Source organism: Cajanus cajan, chromosome 2 (assembly GCF_000230855.2).
Source record: "Cajanus cajan strain Asha chromosome 2, NIPB_CcT2T_4, whole genome shotgun sequence".
Lineage (NCBI taxonomy): Eukaryota > Viridiplantae > Streptophyta > Magnoliopsida > Fabales > Fabaceae > Cajanus > Cajanus cajan.
This window is the reverse complement of record NC_138518.1, coordinates 64,969,810-64,992,622: the sequence shown is the minus strand read 5'-3', so window position 1 is coordinate 64,992,622 and position 22,813 is coordinate 64,969,810. Positions and strand designations below refer to the sequence as shown.

Genomic DNA, 22,813 nt, shown 5'->3' with positions numbered 1-22,813 from the left:
ATTACTGGTTTGGACATAATAACCGATTCTATAAAATGAGCAGATGTGTGCAGATATGGATTAGTTTTGCTAAATTGAATATTTTTTCACAGCATTGGTTGCAACCTTACATTGAATAATGAAAGCCATTGTACGGACGAAGCACTACAAACAATAGGAGCCTAATAATCAACACCCAACTATACACAAGTTATTGAACAAGCAGAGCACAAAGCTTTATGCACAATTCCATGATGGAAATGGTCCCTAATTCCTAAATTGAATCTACAACTTGAAAGTCACCATTTCAGATACCGTCAAGTGCATTTTTGAGATTCCCTCCAAAATACAACATGAGGTCGCCACCGTGTACCCTGCCCTCCGGCAGATTAAAGTCGAGACCTTTCTGCGCACCACTGCAGCCTGCGGCTGAGCTCTGGCAGTTTCTGTCTTCATCTGGCTTCTTGGCAGTCAAGAAGTTTGAATAAGATGGTGATTTCATTGAGAGCGGAACTAACACCTCCTTGGGTATGAGGTGCTGTCGAGTTGGTGGAGTTTCCATAGAATCATAGGAGTCAGACACAACACTGACTCCAGAGGAAGAATTGTTCTCAAAACTGCTGCAGGCAGTGGAAGCAGCAGGTACAAGACCGCAGAAAAGTCCCGGTGCAATGAGACTGCCCTTGTTCATATCCCGCTCTTGCACCAAGCTGCTGTGAGCAGCACAGAGCCCACTCTTTCCCCTTGCAAACTTCTCACACTTTCCATCTCCCCAACTACATCGCTTTCCTCCACCATGGGCCTTGCAGAAATCTGTGCTCCCTTGAGCACTCTTCCCACAGCCTTCAGACTTGCACCGCTTCCCCCCACCATGCCTAACACAACAGTCCGTACGGCCACGTGCACTCTTGGTGCAACCTGCAACAGCACACCTCTTTCCACCACCATGAGCAACACAGAAGTTTGTGCCTCCATGTACACTTTTGGGGCAAATGCCACCTCCATTGAAAAGGCAGCGCTTCCCCCCACCATGTGCCTTGCACAGTGGGGTGCTTCCTTCAGCACCTTTGGTACACCCTGCAAATGAGCAACGCTTCCCACCACCATGTGCTTTGCAAAACATGGTGCTCCCTTGTGCACCCTTTGTACATCCTTGGTATTGACAACGGCGTCCACCCCCGTGAGAGATGCACAATCCAGCCTGACCTTCAGCACTTCGGGTACAACCTTCTATTCTACACCTCTTACCCCCTCCATGTCTAATGCAAAGTCCTGACTTACCCCGAGCAGCTTTTGCACACCCACCTGGATACCCGCATCGCCTACCACCACCATGTGCAATGCAATAATCTGTCTTCCCCTCGGCACTTTTAGTACATCCCAAGTATTGGCACCTCTTCCCTCCACCATGGGCTTTACAATAAGCAGTACGGCTCTCGGCACCTTTGTTGCATCCTGGTTTCTGACATCTCTGTCCACCACCATGTCCAATACAAAGCCCCGAAGCACCTCGAGCTCCCTTTGTACAGCCAAAAAATCTACATGTCTTAGGATTGCTTGTTCGGTTCTCCGAAGTTATACCTGTACCCTGGGGCCCAGACGCAGTACCAAATGAGTAATTTACGGCATCAGATGGTTCTGGGCACAGTTGAGATTTAGTCCCAATAATTAATTCTTGTGTCTGCACTGAAGTTTCAGCATTATCCATTCTTGGAGCTAAAAGAAGTGATGGTATATAGCCACCTGATTTCTTTGCTGAGGTAGAACCCTCATCAACAACAGGAATCCTTGAATAATAATTTTCTGCAGATGATGGGCTTGAGAAACATGACAGATTCACATCAGTCTCAGTTGAACCTGAGCAGTCGAGCACACTTGACGCCTCATTTGTTACACCCGAAAGGCCAAGTTGAAGGATTGATTCGCATTCAGATGGCATGTGCTGAGAAAAAAGATTGGCTGACTTTTTCTTCACATTAAACCCCAAATTGTTGTAGTCATCACCATATGCCATTGGGGTAGGGCCCAATCCCAGAACCAATCTGCAGCCATCATCAGAAGCATTGGAAAACTTCATCCCAAGATTGCTCTCGGTACATCCATCACTAGTCTTATTTGTTTCTCCAAACCCAATGCCATTCAAGCATAATGTAGTATCACCAAAGTTGTCATATTTCCTAAGTTCAGCATCACGAGGAGACAGTACAGCTTTCATGTTCAAATCCATTATCCAGATATTGTGCACTACAGCTACAGAAGGTTGAAGCAGCAGAACAGTTCACCACATACTACTATAATACTCGCATACCTACCAGAACTTTAAGGCTAGAAAAGCAAATAACAATATACAGCCTCCACCACTTACAAAGCCCGATGTATCTGATCTGTCCATTTTCACTATATCCCAAGCAAAGTTTTGCAAATCTTTCAATGAATTTAATTTTACCAAATATATCTTATAACATCTCTTGGAAAGAAACCTTTGATAAGACTTCTCAACACTGATGTGAAGAGTTCTCTGGAGCTTCTCGTGCTCCCAGTGAATAAATCATTAAGCTTCATTAACCCTGGCAAAGATATAAGGAAATAAGTTATTAATTTATGAATTAATACTTAAAGAACCTATTTTAACCCACGATGCACCCATATAAAATAATTCACTACCATGACCCATGATTGAGAGGGTTCATGTGATTAAAAAATGGAAATGACATATGTCTAACCCCTAACAACCCAAGCAGAAAAAAAAAATCCAAATTAATGAAATGACACATTGGTAGGAAGGCAAAGGTACAAAAATATTATTGAGCAAAGGCATAGAAATTTCTAAACATATTGACACACAGCTACAAATGACTGGTATCATTGTGAAACAAGAATCTTGATCTGAATGTTCCTAGAGTTCAAATAAATTTATGCATGTAGATTTAGTTTCGTAGCTTCCTATTTTAAAATACACCTAGGTATTGCAACATGAAAAACACGTTTCCATATTACTTTTGTGCTGTCTGTGCACAGTAAACGATGAGCTTTTCCAGAATATTTAAGATATGTTTATAAAGCATGATGACATCATATAAGGAAACATAAGAAAATAGGAGAGAACATTTTTCCACAAAATGTTTTAACAAAATTATGGAAAAAACTAGAAATGATTGGAATAACTGTTCTTTCTCTCCCAAAATCAATTTTTCATAATTGAAGCCTGAATAATTTGCTTAAGCCTTGTCACTGTTAAATTTTTGTTTGGCTGCCATCTGGATGCATAAAGATTGCAAAGGATGGTGCCTTACTGCCTTTTCATTATAGTTTAGGTGAATTTGATATATCTTGACTTCAAACAATCACTTAAAAATTAATCACCTTGAAATTAAAATCCATACTAAATATTAGTGTAAGTTGTTCAATCATTTGAAGATAAAAAATTAAAATTGATCTTGACGCTTTTTTACCTGTGAGGGATAATTTTTTTCAAAAATCCCCAAAATGGGTAAGTTTTAAAAAGTTGTATTTGTGAAACATGACTTCTAAATCAAAGTTGTATTTTACAAATACGAAGTTTACTTTTTTTTTATGGAAGTCATGATTCGTCATTCTACTTTTAATTTTTTTTTAAAACCAAATGGCAAAGTCATATAGTGAGAACACGACTAGCCTCTAATGTTTCGTTCTTACTTTTTTTTAACATTAAAATAATATTATTATGTTTAAATAAAAAAATTTACATTGTGTTTTAAAACACTTTCTGTTTTGCTTTTTTTTTTTAAAAAAAAGAAAGTAGAAGTCGTGTTTGAGAAACAAGAATTTCAGTTTGGAATTCGTGTTTCACAAACACTTACCCTATCTTCGGAAATTTTTGTTTTAAGTTACCCATTTTGGGAGTTTCTAAAAAATTACCCCATATATTATATATTAAAAAAACCTGGTCTTAAATTACAATACCACATGTCTTTTACATACTAGCTTCTTTACCGAGAAAAATAATATGAAATTATTATATGAAAAATCAAACCTAAAAAAACGCGGTAGATGTAGCTTTCATTTCATCAAACAATTAAAAATATGTGAACCAGATTCACATTACAAAACAAGTTTCAAAGATTGTTTATACAGTTTTTCAAGCATTCAACCTTCATAAAAACAGGAAAGAGTGTCTAAGCACCACACCAAACATCGATTGTTGGGTTTTACTTAACATGCCAAAAATAAAAACCAAGAAGATCTGAAGATGGGAGAAAACCAGAAAACCTTACTTCTTCCAAAACGTATTTCACCTTGTAAATTGGCAAGTGACATTTGGCAAATATACCGAATTTGAGCCGTCAGATCATAATTAAAGTATTGGACTTTCAGATGCATTACTCTTGGAGTTTGCAAGAACCTCATAAGGTCTCCAAGTCTCCAACGAATGCACTAACAGTCATAACTCTTGATGAGGGAAAAAAAAAATATATATATATATATATATATATTATAGATAGTAAAATGGGACAAATATTTAAGAGATATAAGTTGTAATAAGTATTCTAAGCCAAAAAAAAGATTGAAATTTAATTAGCAAGAATAAATGGAAACATAAAACTGTTCTATGTACACCAGAAATTAAAAGAGAAAATACAAAGGGAAGAAGATCAGCATGTAGAAGACCAAGTTCATTCATTTCATAAAGAAAGAACCTCACATCTTTTTGGAAGAGAATATTAAATATAGCTTTGAACAGAAACAGAACCAAAGAGAAAAAATAAAATGAAATAAAGCTAGGAACAAGGAAAAATAAAGGAAACTGGAAACTTCACAAGGAGTTTTCTGACCTTTGCCAATCTAATAGTGGTAGGATCCATTCTCATTTTGTTTGAATAGAACTCCATAGTCATAAAGCCTTTCAGTGTATAAATTTCTTTGCAAAATTTCCAGCAGAAACCAACTATCCAAATATATAAGAGAAGGCCAAAGATATATAGAGTTGCTCCTGCATAAAATTTGAACATAACGAACAATTCAAGCCTCAAGCTAGGAAGTAAAGGCAAAATAGGAATTTTCGTCTAGAGCAGAACACTCAAGATAGCAAACTAAGCTACACTAACTTCAAGGCTTCAACTATTCAACCAGGATAACATAAAAATATAATTGGTATACAACCAGTATATATCTTAGTAATATAGCGCACTCCTAAAAACATTATCATTCAATATACACACATGGCAACTATTAGAGAATCAGCAACAAGGGGATAAGCAGAGCAGCAGATTCAAGAGAAGAAAAAAAACCAAATCCACACATTGTTTTGAATCCAAAATTAAAGATAATACCAAGAGAGAGAGAAAATATTCAACAAGAAATATAAAATAACGCCAAGGGGATATGTAGAGAAAACCAATCAACTGAAAGGAAATCCAATTGCCTGCATGATACCCTCACCAGAAAACAAGACAAGACAAAACAAGGATTAACACAAACAGATCGAAGATTATCATATTTTCCCGAAATTTCACAATCAGAATTAACCAGTAAAACACAAACAAACACAGTCAAATCTAGCAAATTCCCAAACCAAAAACACAAAAGTGAAACAGAAAAGCATGCCATCTCAGCTATAAATATATCCCCCAATTAAATATAGCAACAGCGCCGACAAACACAAGCATAACAAATAAAACAGCCATGGAAAATCAGCTAGTTAAAAAAAAAAAAAAATCAGCTACACAAAAAGCAACTAGAGGAAGCCATAAGAATACGAAAAATGAACGAATCACAGAGCAATTGGGTTACAGAAACACGGTAATTCGGCAAAGAAACGAGAAGCGAATCGGATTAGACATATACCGCAACGACGAAAAATCTAGATTGAAGCAATAGAAGTTTCCAGATCTGAGAATCACTGAAAACCCTGAGAGTTGAAAACTAACGAAGAGGAAGACGAAGAAAAAGACAAGGAAATACCGAAATATTGACGAAAGAAGAGGCGAAGGGAAGAAGAGGAACACAAGCCAGACAGACACACAGATAGAAACTCGTTACGTAATAAAGCCCCGCAAATAAATAAAGTAGGGGCGGCTCTGTTATTTCTTTTTTTTTTTTTTTAATTTCAATTTTACTAAAATTTTCTTCGGCGAGTACGAACGCTAAGCTGAAAAATATCGAGGGGTTGCGGAATGACAAAAGTACCCTTCTCCGCAAGTGGGAAAAAAACAAGCGTCACATGCTGGCGGGGCATGCATACTTTTGGTCGAAAAGGATACCATGCGAAATTCCATTTATGCCCCTGGGTCAGCGTTTCGTACGGTCGAAACGGAGGGCGGTTTCGTCTTTTCCCATTTTGTCCACTGCAGCGGGTGTGTTTTGTCTTGGGTTAGTGGAAGCAGGAGCTGTCGTGGCACGCTCGTGTCTACCAACGTCGAACAAATTTTGGGGATATAATCGCCTGCGGTAACGGTGGCTGCACGACCGTAGTCGTGACTCGTGACCGTTGATGTATCTGAAGTGAAATCAAGTCAATTATTCGAAGAAAGCTACGAATCCATGATTTTTATTTTCTTTTGGGTGTGACGTGAAGATCCTTGTCGCCTCAACGAGTAATGATTCATTTTGATCCGATGAACATTATTTTATTAGTATATGAAATTAATAAAATATTATACAAATTCTGAAAATGTAAAATAAACTTTATATTTAACTATTTTGTATTTAATACATAATAAAGTAAAATGTAACTAGGTTGATTTTGACATTTGTGATAGTAACTGGTTTAGGGTTTGTTTAGCTGGTGGAGAAGAAGAAAGGTAACTTGGTATTGGAGGAAGCTTTATAGGAGAAAAAAAAAAGGTTAGTTCTTAGATGACATCATTGGCGGAAATGAATCTTAGAAATTAGTTCCGCACACGATTCAAATACATGATAGCCAATTAGCTGCACCGCTGCAGCGTGATTCTTATCTATTCTGGGACATAAATCCCTATCGCTGAATCTCATGACCTTCAATAGGCATATGTTAAAAATTAAATTCCTTATGAATATGAACAATTTCAAAACTTGCTTTTCATTTTTTTACGAGTCGTCTTACTTCTTTTTATGATAAATATTAATGCTTAGATAAAGAGTGAAGTGGACAAAATACAAGCAAGAGATGAGAGAGACTAAATAAAAAAAATTAATAGATTTTTAAGAGGATATGAATTAAAAATAATAAGAAGAAAAATAAAACTTTTTTTTTACACTTTGGTTGAATATAAAAGCAAAAAAGGACAGAAATAACTTTTCTTTTGAAAACGTATTTATTCTTAACTCATAATTGAAAAGATAACATAATAATTAAAAAAAATTAGGTGAGTCTCACACATTTTATCTTTTCTTTTTCTTTTTCTTCAATGATGGTCACACACATAGATATTTTCTCACTTTTATGACTCTTGTTAATCAAACAATATAAAATATAGTTAGTCTTCTCTTGTCTCTTCTCAATCTTTGTTAAACAAAAAAAAAATGTTTTTATATTTTGTAAGATATTAAATTTATTTATTTTTATTTAATATTTCATATATAAGCTACTACATTCAACTTAAATTTTTAATGTTTAATGTTAATATACATATATACTTACCTAGTCTTTTTTTTTTCAAGATACTGATAAAAAGTGGTTTATGTTCCTTTTTTATAATAATCAATAAAAAAAAATATCTCTTATATTAGTTATTTTTTTATAATAAATATTTTTAGTTAAAGTTTTTTTTAATTCAATATGTAGTTGGTAGATCAAGTTATACTATAAATAATGTTAAGGATAATTTTTTGAAAATATAAGTTTTTGATAGATTTAATATTGTCAACTAAATTAACAAAATTTCTTAATCATAGTTAAATAAGTATTTGGGATAGTCTTAATGCAATCAAGATATTGAATTGTAACACTGTCATTTTAAGTTATTTACTTCAGTTATGTGGTTAAGTGGTAAGTAGAGTTAGTTCAGGAATGTTATAAATAATTTTTTTTAAGATAAAGACTTTAGGCTATTTGCAGCGTGGGTTGCTTATAAGCAACCCACTGTGTCACATTATCTCTTTTCATTATTTATGTGCTAAAATAGGTTGTTTAAATTTTAGCAAAGTTGTTTGTAGAAGCTCCGTTGTTTAAGAAAATGAGAGAAAAAGTGCTAGAGATGCCCTTATAAGTTCATGTTTATATAGAGAGACTTTTTAAATAACTCATAAACCCTTCCCTTCTTCTACTTGCTGAGACTTTTTAAATAACTCATAAACCATTCCCTTCTTCTACTTGCTGAGAGATATTTCATTCTTCTTTCTTGTAGTTGAACCACTTGGATCACTTGAGGATTGAGAGCTTCTGAAAGCTAAGGTTTCATTTCAGAGTTGTACAAAGTTCATTTCTCTTCTCCTCTTATTGATTTGGTTCTTCAAGAGGTAAGGAAAGCTTTGTAATTGAATTCGATTGATGCATGTGGATTTAGTCATCTTAAATCATTATAATATTAATTGGTATTGTTTGAACTTGTGGGGTGATGAGTTATGGGGTTTGGGTTCCTTTGAAGTGGTTATGAGTTAAAGTGTTGAAACTTTTGTATGCTATTAAGTTGTTCTTATTGTTAAGGTTATAAGCATGTGGGTTAAATAAATGTCTTAGCTATGATACATAAAAAATTATATGAGTAAAAGTTATTTTAGAAATTAGAATATCTCATTGTGCAAATATACATTGTGGTGCTTAAGTATGGTTGAGACCCTTTAGTAAGTAATTAAGTTGACTTTTGAATGAGTAAGATGTTTTTTAAGTTTTCTTCTTCATATTTTATGCGATATCCATATGTGGACAAGGTTGAGACATACATATATAAAGTGATTGATTGAGTAAAGTACTAAGTCAGGAACTTAGTCTCTAACCTAATATCAGAGGGACATAAGTCGGTGGAAATCTCATAAGTGACTTAATGTCGCAAACTAGTATTGTGATAGACTCATACTTAAATTGTTCCACCTTAGTAATAGTACTTGACTTCCTAATTTAAGAGTCAAAACTTGAGAAATCAAATTAAGTTGTTAAACAGGTACTTTTAAAGGCTTGAAGTTGTCTATACCTGACCTGATTGTGATAGGTCAAATGTTGTGGTTCGGTAAGGTCTAACAACTAAAATTGCTCACGCCTACCGAAGGAAATCCTTTTAGTTGATATGACAATGCATTAGTTATATATTAGTGTATGATGGCTATGTAGTTGAGATGAAGTTGTTAAGTGTTATATGTGGTAAGTTGTATGAGCAGTATTTGGGACATGCTGAAGCTAATGTTGTTGTTTATGTTGATCAAGTTGATATTGATGTTGGGCTGAGAATATATCAGGATTAGCTAGTAGCTTGTGAGGGTCATGAAGATGATGACTGACTTTCTTTTGTGTTGTTGCTGCTATGATGCAATATGGTCTTGTATAGTCATTTGACCGACGAGTATAATTCATTTTGCATACTGTTATGTATTTGATATAATTATATATTTTTTGTACAAGGTATGTATATAGTCCATGAGAGCTTATTTTAAAATTTTTATTTTCTACTCTATATATATATATATATATATAACTTACATGATTGTTTACATAATTGTCACATAATAACCTTAGATTAGTTGTTATTTACTCCCTTTTTATTGTATAGTAGTTGAACCGTAGAAGTGTGTGGTGATTTGCTAGTTGTTACAAATACTTTTGTCAATACCATGAAAAAAAAAAAATTGGATCTTATAAAAAATCAATAAGAGGGAGTAATACTTGTAAATAATATATTTAGTCTAAAATACCCCTAATTTAATATCTATTGTAGGATAGTTATGGAGTTGAATAATGTATTTGTTACATAATTGTATGTGATGAAAAAAACAAGGTCATTGATCAGACTTGAAATTTGTAAAAAAAAAATAATTTTAATAAATGATAAAACCTCAATAATTTTGAAACAAAAATAATAATAAAAAGATTCGTAAGATAATGAAAATACGAGGTATAACTTATTCGATAAATATATTTTTACTTGCCAAATATTTTATTTTAATATGATGACATCATCACTTTTCATTTATTGTGACAGTTTCCTTTAAAATAATTACTCATAATAGGCTAATATTATTTATCAAGTACTTTTATAAGTTTATTAATCAAAATAATTTTACTTGATACATAAGCTTATACGAGTTTATTTTAGAGGTTTAATTTATTTTTATAAGCAAATTAATAGTTTATAGTTTATAAGCTCTTATATATATATATATATATATATATTTGTTACTTTAGTTTTTTTTCTTTACATAGAATTTTTTTTTAATTTTATCCTGTCATTTTTTTCATTCTTATTGTAAAAATATTTTATATTTATAAGCTAATTCATCATTTATATCTAACCAAATATTTTTAATTCATCTGATTAACTTACAAATTTTTAACTTTTCAACTCTCAACTTTTATACATCTTTAGTTAGAATAAACTCATAAGTATTTATCTAGCTTGCAAGTTTCCATTGGGTTAATAAATTAATTGGTTTATTGCACCCTTTACAAATCGAACTTCAAAGCAAATTGCCATTGCTTTCTCTAGTCGTGGGTCATTAGGTTAGGATATGGACCAAGCAAGGACAAACTTTGGCATTAATTTCTAGCAAGCTGTGAACACTTCCAAAACTTTCTAGCCCTCGTACTTGCTTTATTAATTGGAAAATGACTAATATATACTCTATTGGTGGTTATACTTAACGAGTTTATGTATATAAGAAAAAGAAAAAGATGTACTAAATGATTTAAGGTGATAAAAATAGAGGAAAAAAAATACACACATGCATATTATTAATTAATTAGTATTAATACATATAGAGTGAAAAAAAAGAAGATAGAAGATGAAAAAAATACAAGCATGTATATTGTTAATTAATTAATTAATTAGTATTGATACAAACACACAATATACAATAACTCAGCAAAACAAGTATAAATAATACTTCTATACATTTGGTCTCTCTATCTCTATATTACTCAAAATAGTAAAAAAAAAACAAAAAAATAAATAAAAAAAGCTTTAACAAGCATTGTTGCCGAGTCAAATGAAATAGTTACAATTGGTACCATTTGTATATCTTTTTATGTCAGTTTTTTTTTTTTGGTAAGGACTAAGGATTTTATGTTAGTTTATCTATATATACACTAATAATTTAGTTTTTCTGTGTATTATTAGTGTAAAATAATTTACATTTTTATTCTAAAATAATGATAAATAATTTTGTATAAAAAATATACTAAACTTTAATTCAGTAATATTTCAAATCGTTTAAATCCGTTGAAATAGTAATTAACAAATAATTTAATTACAATACACATCGACACCAAGTTTTACATAGCAATTTATTATTTAATCATAAATTTTTATATATAAAAATCATAGCTTTTATATAATTACTTTCATAGTCGTATTAAGAACAATTTATAATTAGTTAAAATTATATGAAAATTAAACTTATTAACAAAGCAAAGTTGCATGTATTAACATATAAGAAATTTTACAGATTTATAGAATGATAACAAGCTCACTATTAGATAACAAGCTCATTAAATAATTATATAGGTAAGTGACTATTAGATGACATCATAAATTTTTATATCCTAAGAGCACATCGAAACTACCCTTGAAATGTTTGGATTCAACGCCATTGCGGTGCACGCTGCGTCTCGAGCGTGTGGGGCGCGCGTGTGCGGCTCGTAAATGCATAAAGGGTCCACTCTGCAAGGGGACAAATGAATTGGGTGTCGAAATCTAAGAGCATCTCCTATGTCTTTCTGCCACATCACTACCACATCAGCTCTGACTCACTTTATGGGTTGTTTAAATTTTAGCAGAGTTGTTTTTATAAATAATTTTGCTAAAATTTAAGCAACAAAGTGGGTTAGAGCTGATGTGGCAGAAGGGTTGCTTATAAGCAACCCCATTGCTCTAAGGCAGTGGACACGTGGCATCGAGTGATTGGGTGACGCAGGTGGCAATAATTGAATGTGACACACATGGGGGCAGTTTCTAAGGAGATCCGTTGGTGACGCCACCACCTCTCACCCGCGGACCCCACTATGGTGTAGGAAATAAGAATCTCTTATTATTATTTTATTTTAATTAATAAAATATTGCCATTGCACGGTTCCCAAATTTGGTTCGAAACAAATGGAGCCATGATCCAGTGAGAGCGACCACATGAAATGAAATCTTATGTCATCATGATGAAGTATACTTTGTTATTTGTACTATGTACTTTGTACTTTGTAGGCACTGGCACTCCCATCCCATGTGTGGGATGCGCGCGCAAGAATCAATCTAGATCCAACCATGTGTTTGTGTAAAGTGTAAACTTCTGTTTCACTCAATTTTAAATTATGGCTTAAAGTTTTATTAAATAAATTCAAAATATTTTTAAAATTGGTATATGAATGCAGATGATAAATCTGAAATGGATTGCTGATATATTCAATGTGGATCACTGCTTGATTAAAGTGGATTGTTGATTTGTCATTAACATGTGCTTGAAAACTTCTCAAGCTAATCAAGATCTTGGTCCGATTCCAGACGTTGCGATGAAAGATGTTGCACTTAAAAAGTAAATAAATATATGTTTAGTTCTTAAACTGGGTTGATTTTCAATTTTATTCATTGAATAAAAAGTAAAAAAAATTTTACTTTCATCAACATTTTTTTTCATAATGTAAAAAAAATTACTCTACGATGAAAATTTTAGAGATTAAAATTAAAAAAAAAATATATTCAAAAAATAAAAATAAAATTGACAAAAGTTTAAGAATAAAAAACATTTAATCTTTACAAAATTTATTTAGATATACTTTAACGTATGTTTGTGTTTTCCTAATTAGAAATCACCTTCAACACTAATTTATCAATTTTTTCAACCACATTTAATTGTATCAAATGATGTGTAAACATTTGTTCAAACACACCTTAAGAAAATAATTTGGTAGAATTTCTTGTGCTTAAAGTCGAGTGATATTTTTCATTTTTAATATATATCTTTTGCAAGATATAATTTTACTTAAAGTAAACCTAACCTAAATGAAATGATTTTTGGGTCAATATTTTCATCACTTAAATACAAGTAAAAATAAGATAAATGAAGGGAAGTAGTCAAAAATCATTTATACTTGTTTTTGATAATATATTGAGTCAAAATCATTGATGTTACTTGTTTTTTTAACATATAACTTGTCATCAATGAAAAATATATATATTATCAATTTCAGGAGCATAAGTAGGTACATGTTAACTTAAATTGAACTATATTTTATGGTTTGTTTTGGATAATTATTTTTTTAACCCAACATGACACTATTTAGTTTAGGTTTCAAGTTACAAGATGTGTTTCAGTTGGCTCATCACTTGGAAGAAGAGTCATTGCAACCTCTCCCCATATGTTTCCATCGATATATTAATGGTTCTTCCTCATTCCTCACTATTGTCATCAATAACAAAGTTAAAACATGTTAGGGGCATTACCAATATTGTCATCAATAACAAAGTGAATGAACTTGTCAAGCTTTGTCAATATTAATGCATGATTCCCAATGCATGAGAAATGGAGTTCTCTACAATAGAACGACATCATGGTGTTTACAGAAGGAGAAGGAAAATAAGTATATAAATAGAGATGAAATGAACCTTTTTTTTAATTTTTTCTTTTAGAATTTATTATTTATTGCATGACTCAATAATTCAAGTCAAATTAATCCAATAGAGAATTTATTAATTTAGTTTAAATTGTTTATTCAAATCATCGTGAATTGGTATAAATGGTATATTCTCCAATTCAAACATGTATTCTTCATGATATTAAATATTATTGAATTTTGATTAATGATTAAGTAGATATTATACTTAGTTTGAGAATCTTCATCATGTCATTAGTTTCATGCTTGATAGTCATAGTGTATATTTTTACAAAATCAAAAAAGATTACTTACTCTAAAAAGAAAACTAAAACAAACCCAACATAATACTATTTATTTTATTTTATTTTGTAAAGAATCAAACCCAACCCAATTATAATCCTAATCAAATTTGTCTATCATTAATTTAGTAAATACATCTTAAAACAATAATTTTCTTAAAAACTATCAAGTAAAATTAATTGTTATAATGGAAATAATAAGTATTAATAATAAAAATTATAATAATGACAAAAAAAATTAAATTTGAAAACCTTGTATATACTACAATAATCCTGCCATTATTATATCTGTCAAAGTCAGGTGCGTTTGTCCTTAGCCCTAAAATATTGAAGGCTAGTATCCCACGCCAAATTCTTAACACAAACTAACAAATCAATATATATCATGTTTTGATGGAAATGAATTCTTTCATCAGAAATATTTATAATACACTTTTAACACTTACTAAGATATTTTATTTTATCAAGTGAAATTTATAAAGTTCGCTAAATAATATCATCTTTAACGTATTATTTGTATTCTCCACAAAGGATAGCAAAATGATGTTACACCACTACTATTTGATTATTAAAACTATACAAAAATAAATAAAACATTATCAAAATGATCATTGAGTTAGGTTTCAACAAATAAACTCTCAAATTTTTTTTGATTGGATACTTACATGTATGGTAGCTATTTATTTTTAGATTGCCTTTTGGCGTTAATCAAAAGCAAGCCTCTGTTCTTATATATATTTTATTCACTGAACCTTTTGTATTCATTTGACAAAAGAAAATTATAAAAGCCTACTTGTCCCTTGGAATATCACATGAGCCATTTTATTCTCACCACTCTCGAATCTACTGACAAATTCATTGAAATGAAATATTTTATTTAGTGCATAATTAGATCACTAAATTTCATCATCAGAAGCAAGCCATTTTCTTATATATTTAGCAAATGATGTACCTTATCTAGTTATCTTAGCTATATATCATTTTTACTAAAAACTCAAATTATCAAAATTTAATACATCCCTTTTTTTTTATACAATTTTTTTATTTGAAAAAGTATATTGTTTCAATTTAATTTTCTAGTTATTTTATATAAATAAGTTTGCTAGCTATATTCTTATTTCTTGCTATCTTATTAAAAATAAATGTAAAATTGTTTGATAATAAAATAAAATTGTAATATCTTAATCAAAGTTAATTATTTGATAGTTTTCTTATTTTTTGTGTATTATTTTAAACAACAAATATTTTAAATTGAAAGTAATTTCTAGTACTGTAGTAAAAACTAATAGCAAATTAGTGATTTAATAAATAATTGAACTCAATGATGCCACCAAAATTTGATTGAAAATTTGTTTCTAATAAACGCATCAAACTAAACAAGTTGGTGATATATATTAAACTATGATTGATTGATTCTATTTGAAGAAACTGAAGTACTAGCATGGATTAGTTTAACTACATTATTATAGGAAGCTCCACCTTGTCGAGGTTGTGCATTTCAAGGTCTTCCAACTAATAATTTTGATTAATCATATAATACGCAACGAAATCCAGTAACTAATTACTTAGTTTAGCAGCATATTTTATGTAACTACGCGTATTAGTCACTATCTATGAAAAAAAAAGGGAGAGTTCTATTGTTGGTTTTGACGCCCAATTGTATTTTTGCGTCATTGACAGAAAATTAGTGACTCATTTTTAAAAACATTTTCTTAAGTTGGGTGTTTCAGCGTTGGCATCATCAAAGTGTGGTCCAAAATTTGAAATTATTATTCAAGAATCGGTTAGCCAAGCTTTATAAATAAGGCATAATGCAACAATATATATTTCAATAATATATATCATTTCCTAGATATCGCTAAAACAGGGATATTCTAATGATATAATATTAATATATAATTTGGACAAAAAACTATTTTATTAAAATTATTAAAATGCAATTTTCCACGCATAAGTTTACACCGTATGCTAGCGCTACTAGAAATGTACGATTGCAAAGTTTACTGTAAATATATTTATAATATGACTTTTTAAATTGTATTTATTTTTCTCATAAATTAAAATGATTTTATACATCTTAGTTTTTTAGAAATGAAAAGAACTTTATAAAAGTTATTTACATAAGTTGATTTTAGCTTACACCATAAGATCAACTCATTCTATTTTTTTTTTCTATTATAAATTTATACTATTAACAATGACAATATGTCTTTTTTGTTAACTGTTTTGTCTCGTAACTTTCAAAATAATATTTTTTCTCATAATCTTTTTATTATTTTTCTTTTGTACTTCTCTTTAATTCTATTTATCATACTTTTCATACTCTCTAATTATAACTATAGTTAACAATTATTTAACTTCAATTATTTTTATTATTTAATTTAATTTATCTTTATTTTTATGCAGCAGTATGAAGTTTTTTATTTTTATTTTTATTTTTTTTACAATAATATTTATAAAATTGTTTATCCAAACAAGTTATAAATGTGTGTTTGCTTGAGGCCAATGGGCCATTTCCATTTTACTGAGAATTTGTTCATTTTCACTTTCCACCGTTAATTAGCAGATGTTGATCATAACGACGCTGAAAAAAAAAAAAGAAAAAAGAAAACGAGTTTTTGTTAAATATTAAACAGTGGACCACGGTGATGCAAGAGGCTAAAGAGAAAAGACTTATTTTAAGTGAATCGATATGAACATCAAGAAATGGAATGCATGCTTGAGCCTAGTGATTGGGGATCTTCTGCAACATGGTTTGAACGAGAATTAGTCTAACACTTGAACAGTATTGTAATATATTAAAAAGAAATTATGGTGGCTTTACTTAAAAATCTTGTTTTTGATATCAATTTCTTTTTTCTCATTTGAATAAGAAGAAATCCGAGAATTTGTTACAGTTACCTCTAACTTATTTCTGGTCCCCATTAATTTTTTTTTGTGAGGAAACCAATGAGGAAAAAAGAAAAGACCAAGTGCTGAAGATTTGAAGGCTTGTTTCAAATCATCACACTCAAAGGATGCTTCAAGTTCCCCACATGAAGCAGATGCTGTCCTAAGGCAACTTTTCTGTTGCCAAGTTCATCGACTATACTCAAATCTTTACAAACATCTACTTTGAACCTAACCACTGCTTCTGATTTTTCTATCAAGTGAACTTTCTCAAAACCCAGCAAGTGTTTCTGAGGTGCATTGTGCACTGCTGGAGGAGTAGAGAACAAAAACACGGTATGTCCACTGCTCATTTTCCCCTTGTTCTTGATCCTAAGGTGAATATCAAAGGCCAAGTTTTGACAATGTTCACCATCAACATCAAGTGACTGGCATTCTGAGGAACGACACACATGATCCTCAGCTAGAGGAACTGATAACAACTGAGGAGCTTTAACTAACTTATGCACAAAACTGGAATAGCTTAATCCATCTCCAAATGAGAAAACAGTTTCCCCTTTATAAAATCTGTATGTTCTGCCAGGGTAACCTGTGGCAGGATCTGGTCTCATGTTCATGTTGGTCATTGGGACTTTGTCTACATATGATTGTGGATACCATGTCATAGGTAGCCTTCCACCTGAATCAGAAAAACCATTCATGAATGTGAGATTAAGAATAAAAGTTTATTTGAATAAACTTAAAAGCACATTTAGAAGAAAAAAAATATTAAAATAAAATAAACTTTATCATAAACTAAAATTAATGTATGTATAAATTAATTTATAGAAACTCTTATATTAATTTTTATAAAAGCTTATTTTAAACTAATTTTAGCATCTTTTTTATCCGTGAGAGTCAAATTTGATATCAAGAAATTTACAACACTTATATATCATCCTCAACTAATTGAGATAGACTCCCTATTGTTCGAAAGAAATATATCTAACCGGACTTTATAAACTAGTAGGGCTAGTATAGTAGTCATGAATATATAGATTCAACCTTCATTGTTGTTGTAATTTTTCTTACTAAAAAACCTCAACGAGAGACTTACTTGGATTATGAAAGCCAAAGATGACATCAGCTATGGCAGCTCCACCGGCTTCTCCAGGGTAGCCAACCCACACGATGCTTGTGATTTTATTGTTGGTTTTAGCAAAGGACACATCCATGCCTCCTCCAGACATTATGACAAGAATCACAGGTCCCTTGGATGCATTTGTAACCTCAGTGACTAGAAGTTGCTGCTGACCAGGAAGAAGAATGTTGACTCTGTCTAGACTTTCCGCCTCTACTGCCAGACTTGCACCCACTATAATCACTGTGGCATCAGCTGAGGCTGCAATCTTTTTGGCATCATCTAGCACTGGATTGGGGCAGCGCACGTCAAGACAACCAGCAGCATAGCTTGTAGGAACCAAGGCTGTTAGGCCTTGCAAGGGTGATGTATACTTGCATGGAATGCCTGAAAATTTTAAGTAACTTGTTAAATGTGATGTTATGCTGAAAGTGGAGATAACAAGTCTTGAACTTGTGCCATTTCAAACAATGTCATCTATTTTGAGTAGTCACATAAACTTCTCTAAAATATTTATAGGAGAAAAAATAGGAAGGAATGAATTTTCATAAACTAAAATTAGATTATTTATAAGCATTAGTTAAAAATAAATTTTAGAGAAACTATACGAGAGAATTTTTATAAATTAACTTATGTTGAAGTAATTCTATAAGAGTTGAAAGTTTTGATACCTTCATAGTTTCCAAGCATGACCCTAGTAGCATTAGCATTGGGTCCAATAACTGCCAACGATTTAATGGCTTTGGCGTTGAGAGGCAGTGATCCTGGACTGTTTTTAAGCAACACAATCCCTTGCCTTGCAGCTTCACGGGCTAGTTCTTGGTTTTCTTGAGTGCAAACATCTTTTGGACCTAGCTTTCCGTAAGGTTGCTTGCTTGGATCACCATCGAAGAATCCAAGACGCATCAACGTGGCGAAATTGTTGGAGACAGCATTGTTAATGGCTGCTTCATTGATAAGGCCTTGCTTCACAGCACCTTCTGTATATTGGCCAAGAAATCTTCCACAGTTCAAGTCCAGCCCTGCCAAATCAAAATTTTTATAAAACAAAGATAAGCAAACCGAGATATCTTATAAGTTAGAATAAGACACTTCAAAGAATTTCACACCACTGGACCATATGCCTAGTCAAAAAACAATAACATGAAAAAACTTAGACAATACAACAATGAACACATATTTAATACTAGTGGTAAATTAATAAAATTCAAATGAATCCGAATTCCAAGACTTTTGCCAGCAACAATAATGTTAAAATTAATTGGCTATGAATACGTGATTATAAAGTCTTTTTACCAGCCAGAATGGATTTGGCTGCAGCTTCTTCAGGAGTCTTGGTGTAGTGTTGATCTTTGTAAAGCACTTCAACCGAGTCACAGTCAGAAACTATATATCTGCATGGGCCATATATTCATATTATCGTAAAGATAACATCAATAACAACAACAAAAAACAAGAATATGGTATAGACATTATTATATAAGTTCTAGGAAGAATGAAAGATACCCATTTAGTTTCCATTGGCCCCGGACAACACCCTTAAGGAGGTCAGGGTCTGCGCAAGTTGGCTTTCCATTAACCTTGTTGTAGGAACACATGACACTGGCAACATTGCCATCAATCACACAGCTCTTGAATGGTGGTTGGAATGTGTCCTCCATATCTTGCTTTGTCACCTAACACAATTAACTAGCAAAACATCAAAAAGCATGAAAAAAATTCTGTTCATTCCCATCCAATCCATCCTTAAGAACTTGTAAAAGTTTTAGACCAATGGTAGATTATTATTAATATTATTACCACAGCATTGAAGGTGTAACGCTGAACACCTTTCCAGTTATCTACATCATAGGCTGTGTAGTGTTTGCAACAGGCAGCAACCTTGAGCTTGTTAGGGTCCCCACCATCAGTTTGTTGCAGACCTTTGACATAGCCAGTTGCATATTTGCTAGTGAGAACAGGGTCTTCACCTGGTGTTTCAAGACCCCTTCCCCACCTTGGATCTCTGAATATGTTAATGTTGGGTGACCAATATGTCAAACCAGCAAGACCCACATTGTACATTGCTCTCGCTTCCGTTGAAACCACCTATCATCACCACAAAAGAGTCGTAAAATAAACACCATTTCTAAGTTTAGACCCTTTTTTTCTTTCTACTATAGTACTTGATATCTTCAAACTTCATTAACCCTGCATTTTAATTCAACTTAAGTACATTATCTGAGATTTGAATGCATGTTTTATTTTTTTAATTTTGACACCTGTAATAAATGAACACAAAACACTCTTTTATATACTTTCCCTTTAATCTCACTACATTGGAAAAAAAAAGGCCTCCAAAATTATGCACATTCCTTTTTTTTTCCTTGTCGGTCTATAATCTCACTACATATGATACTTGAACTCAGACATCTTTGTTAAAAGAAATCGAGTCTCATTTTACTGGTAATAATTATTTGTTGGTTGCAAGAAAAACATTTAAGGCAATTTATATAAGTTTTTTTTTTCCTTTCCTTGAATCATTAAGGAACTGCATTATGATTTATGAAGAAATTATTCCACATGCGTTTAGCACAGAAAGAACTACTAACATAAACGGCTAAAGTTAACAGCATTGTCCTTTCAGTAAAGAGAAAGAAGAAAATTAAAGGAGAGAATAAGGCTCATTGACTGACCCTTCCAATGGTCTCAAACAAGGAAGTGTTGAAAGAAGCAGCAAGGAGAATAGGCATGGGAAAACTAGTTGCACCAGGAACCACGTTGGAGAATCGCGTCCCTGGACCCACGTTGGACACTCCATGAAGTGCTTCTGACCACCACTCGTACTTAGGAATCCCAAGCCTACTCACATCCACCGCAGAGTTCACCAAGTTCCCTATCTTCTCTTGCAGTGTCAACCTCCCCACAAGGTCCTTCACCCTCGCTTCCACCCCCAACGACGTGTCGCAGAACGCGTACCCCCCCACCGCAGGGTCCTTCCCAACATCACACGCGAAAATGGCACCCCAAACACCACCACAACTCAACAACATTAATGTCACAAAGAGACACAACAACACAAGATTGTCACCGTGACCCATGTTGTGTGTACACACACGAAGTAAGAGGAAGAGGGTATCTAACTATGAGTGTAGTGATATATATATTATGTTATGTGTCGTACATGTTATTATAATAATATAAAAATGTTGAGAGGGTGGTGTTGGAGTTTTGTGGCCCGTGATGGGAGTGGAAGAAGGAATGGCCTATGATGCTTTTGGCAGAGAGCCAAAAGCAATAAACGAAGGAATCTCCTTAGAGAGAAAATGGAGCTTAAACGAGTCCGTGAAACTTACTGAAAAACCTTTCCATGTTTCAGTGGTTGGGGCGTTCGTTTGTTTGGAAGCTCAACTTGCAACTAGATATAACATGGGAAATCCCACCGTATCTTCGTCTTGTAATGTACCCTTTTCGGATTCTCAAATTTTATTCTTAATAAAATAGAGCTAGAAAGGGATTAGAGTGAGTAACTTTCTGTAGGAGTTAATGAAAGTTTAGAAAAGTTAAATATTAAAGTCATTCATATTTCTTTTTCTCTATTTTTTTAATGAAAAGTAATAATTTATTTTTTTGAATATTTAATGTATTTTGACTTGAACAACTATTTATTTCTTGAATTTAATAATTAATTTACCTAATTTTATGCCTATTCGTCTTTGCGCTACTCACTCTCTCCTCTGTTGCTTTTTTTTAGTTGTTAGTTCTTTTAATAAAATTTTGCCTATAATAAGTTATTTTTAAAGGAAGACTACATTAATTATTTTTTTCAATTATAATTTTAAATTTAATTCAATTTAAACTTGTAACTAACATACATTTATTATGGAACAAAAATGAAAGCATGCATAATAGAAAATATTATGAAAAAAAAAAATTATCATGCTTTTTTTTTATTTACGTATAATAACCTTAAAAAATTATTAAAAAGGAACATATAAGAGAAAAAATATACAAACATTTTTTTATTAAATATAAACAAATTTTAAACTACTTTTATATAATTTAATAATATTCTTCCTAAAATATCATTCATTTAATGTATGATTTTTCGATTATATTATTTTTTTAACATTTATAATAAAGATAATTTAAAAATAATACTACTCCATCTAAATCAATATATATCAAAAAATGCTTATTTTTTTTACTGAAATATAAACTAATTTTAATCAAGTCAATATTATTTAATATTTTTAATCCAATAATATTCCTATGATAATAAATGAGAACATTATCTATCATGAATGTAATTAAAAATATTTTAAGAAATGTAATGTATATTTTATGTAAAATTATGAAAATTAAATATATTTAATAAATTTTCTTAATTTATGTAAAATTAGTTGTTTTTATTTATATATAAATCCAAAATAAATATTAATTAACAAAATTTAATACAAATAACTAATTTCTTTAATATACATAAAATCGATTTTATTTGCTTAGGTTCATTAATTTTTAGACACAATGTAATGTTATCATTTTCATATAATTTAGACTAAACGTTATTTTTTTAACACGTGATGACATGCCATTTTTTTTATTAAACCACTTTATAAAAAAGTTAACAATGTGTTATTAATTTAAATTATATTAAATCATTTTTAAAATTAAAAAACTAAATTGATTTTTTAAAATAAAAAATCTAATTGAACTAGTTAAATAATTAAATAGATAGATTAAAGGAGTAATTTAGCTTATATTTTATATATTTTTTTGTTAATTATAAAAAAGTCTCATTTTGAAAAAAAAAAAGAAAAAGAAAAAAAAGAAGATCATATGGTCATGTCACGTGACGAT

At 31.5% G+C, this 22,813-nt stretch overlaps 2 protein-coding genes across 4 annotated transcripts; both read right to left on the bottom strand.

The window, feature by feature from the left end:
- Nucleotides 1–60: 60 nt before the first annotated feature.
- Nucleotides 61–6,070, bottom strand: LOC109804793 (uncharacterized). Of its 3 annotated transcripts, XM_083068715.1 has the most exons (4): nucleotides 5,920–5,936; nucleotides 5,803–5,847; nucleotides 4,791–4,948; nucleotides 61–2,546 (listed from the first exon to the last, which is right to left on the bottom strand). In XM_083068715.1, the coding sequence occupies exon 4, from the start codon at nucleotides 2,204–2,206 to the stop codon at nucleotides 287–289; it is 1,920 nt and encodes a 639-aa protein (XP_082924841.1). In that variant the 5' UTR covers nucleotides 2,207–2,546; nucleotides 4,791–4,948; nucleotides 5,803–5,847; nucleotides 5,920–5,936; the 3' UTR covers nucleotides 61–286. The 3 variants fall into 3 exon arrangements, with proteins under 3 accessions (XP_082924841.1, XP_082924840.1, XP_082924839.1); XM_083068714.1 differs by lacking the exon at nucleotides 5,803–5,847 and having other exon boundaries at nucleotides 5,920–6,070; XM_083068713.1 differs by having other exon boundaries at nucleotides 5,803–5,989.
- Nucleotides 6,071–16,784: 10,714 nt separating this feature from the next.
- Nucleotides 16,785–21,400, bottom strand: LOC109805329 (beta-xylosidase/alpha-L-arabinofuranosidase 2). Its single transcript, XM_020367368.3, has 7 exons — nucleotides 20,650–21,400; nucleotides 19,775–20,062; nucleotides 19,481–19,650; nucleotides 19,271–19,368; nucleotides 18,646–18,996; nucleotides 17,951–18,361; nucleotides 16,785–17,533 (listed from the first exon to the last, which is right to left on the bottom strand). Exons 1-7 carry the CDS (start codon nucleotides 21,052–21,054, stop codon nucleotides 16,962–16,964), a joined length of 2,295 nt encoding a protein of 764 aa, XP_020222957.2. The 5' UTR covers nucleotides 21,055–21,400; the 3' UTR covers nucleotides 16,785–16,961.
- Between the last annotated feature and the right edge of the window lie 1,413 nt (nucleotides 21,401–22,813).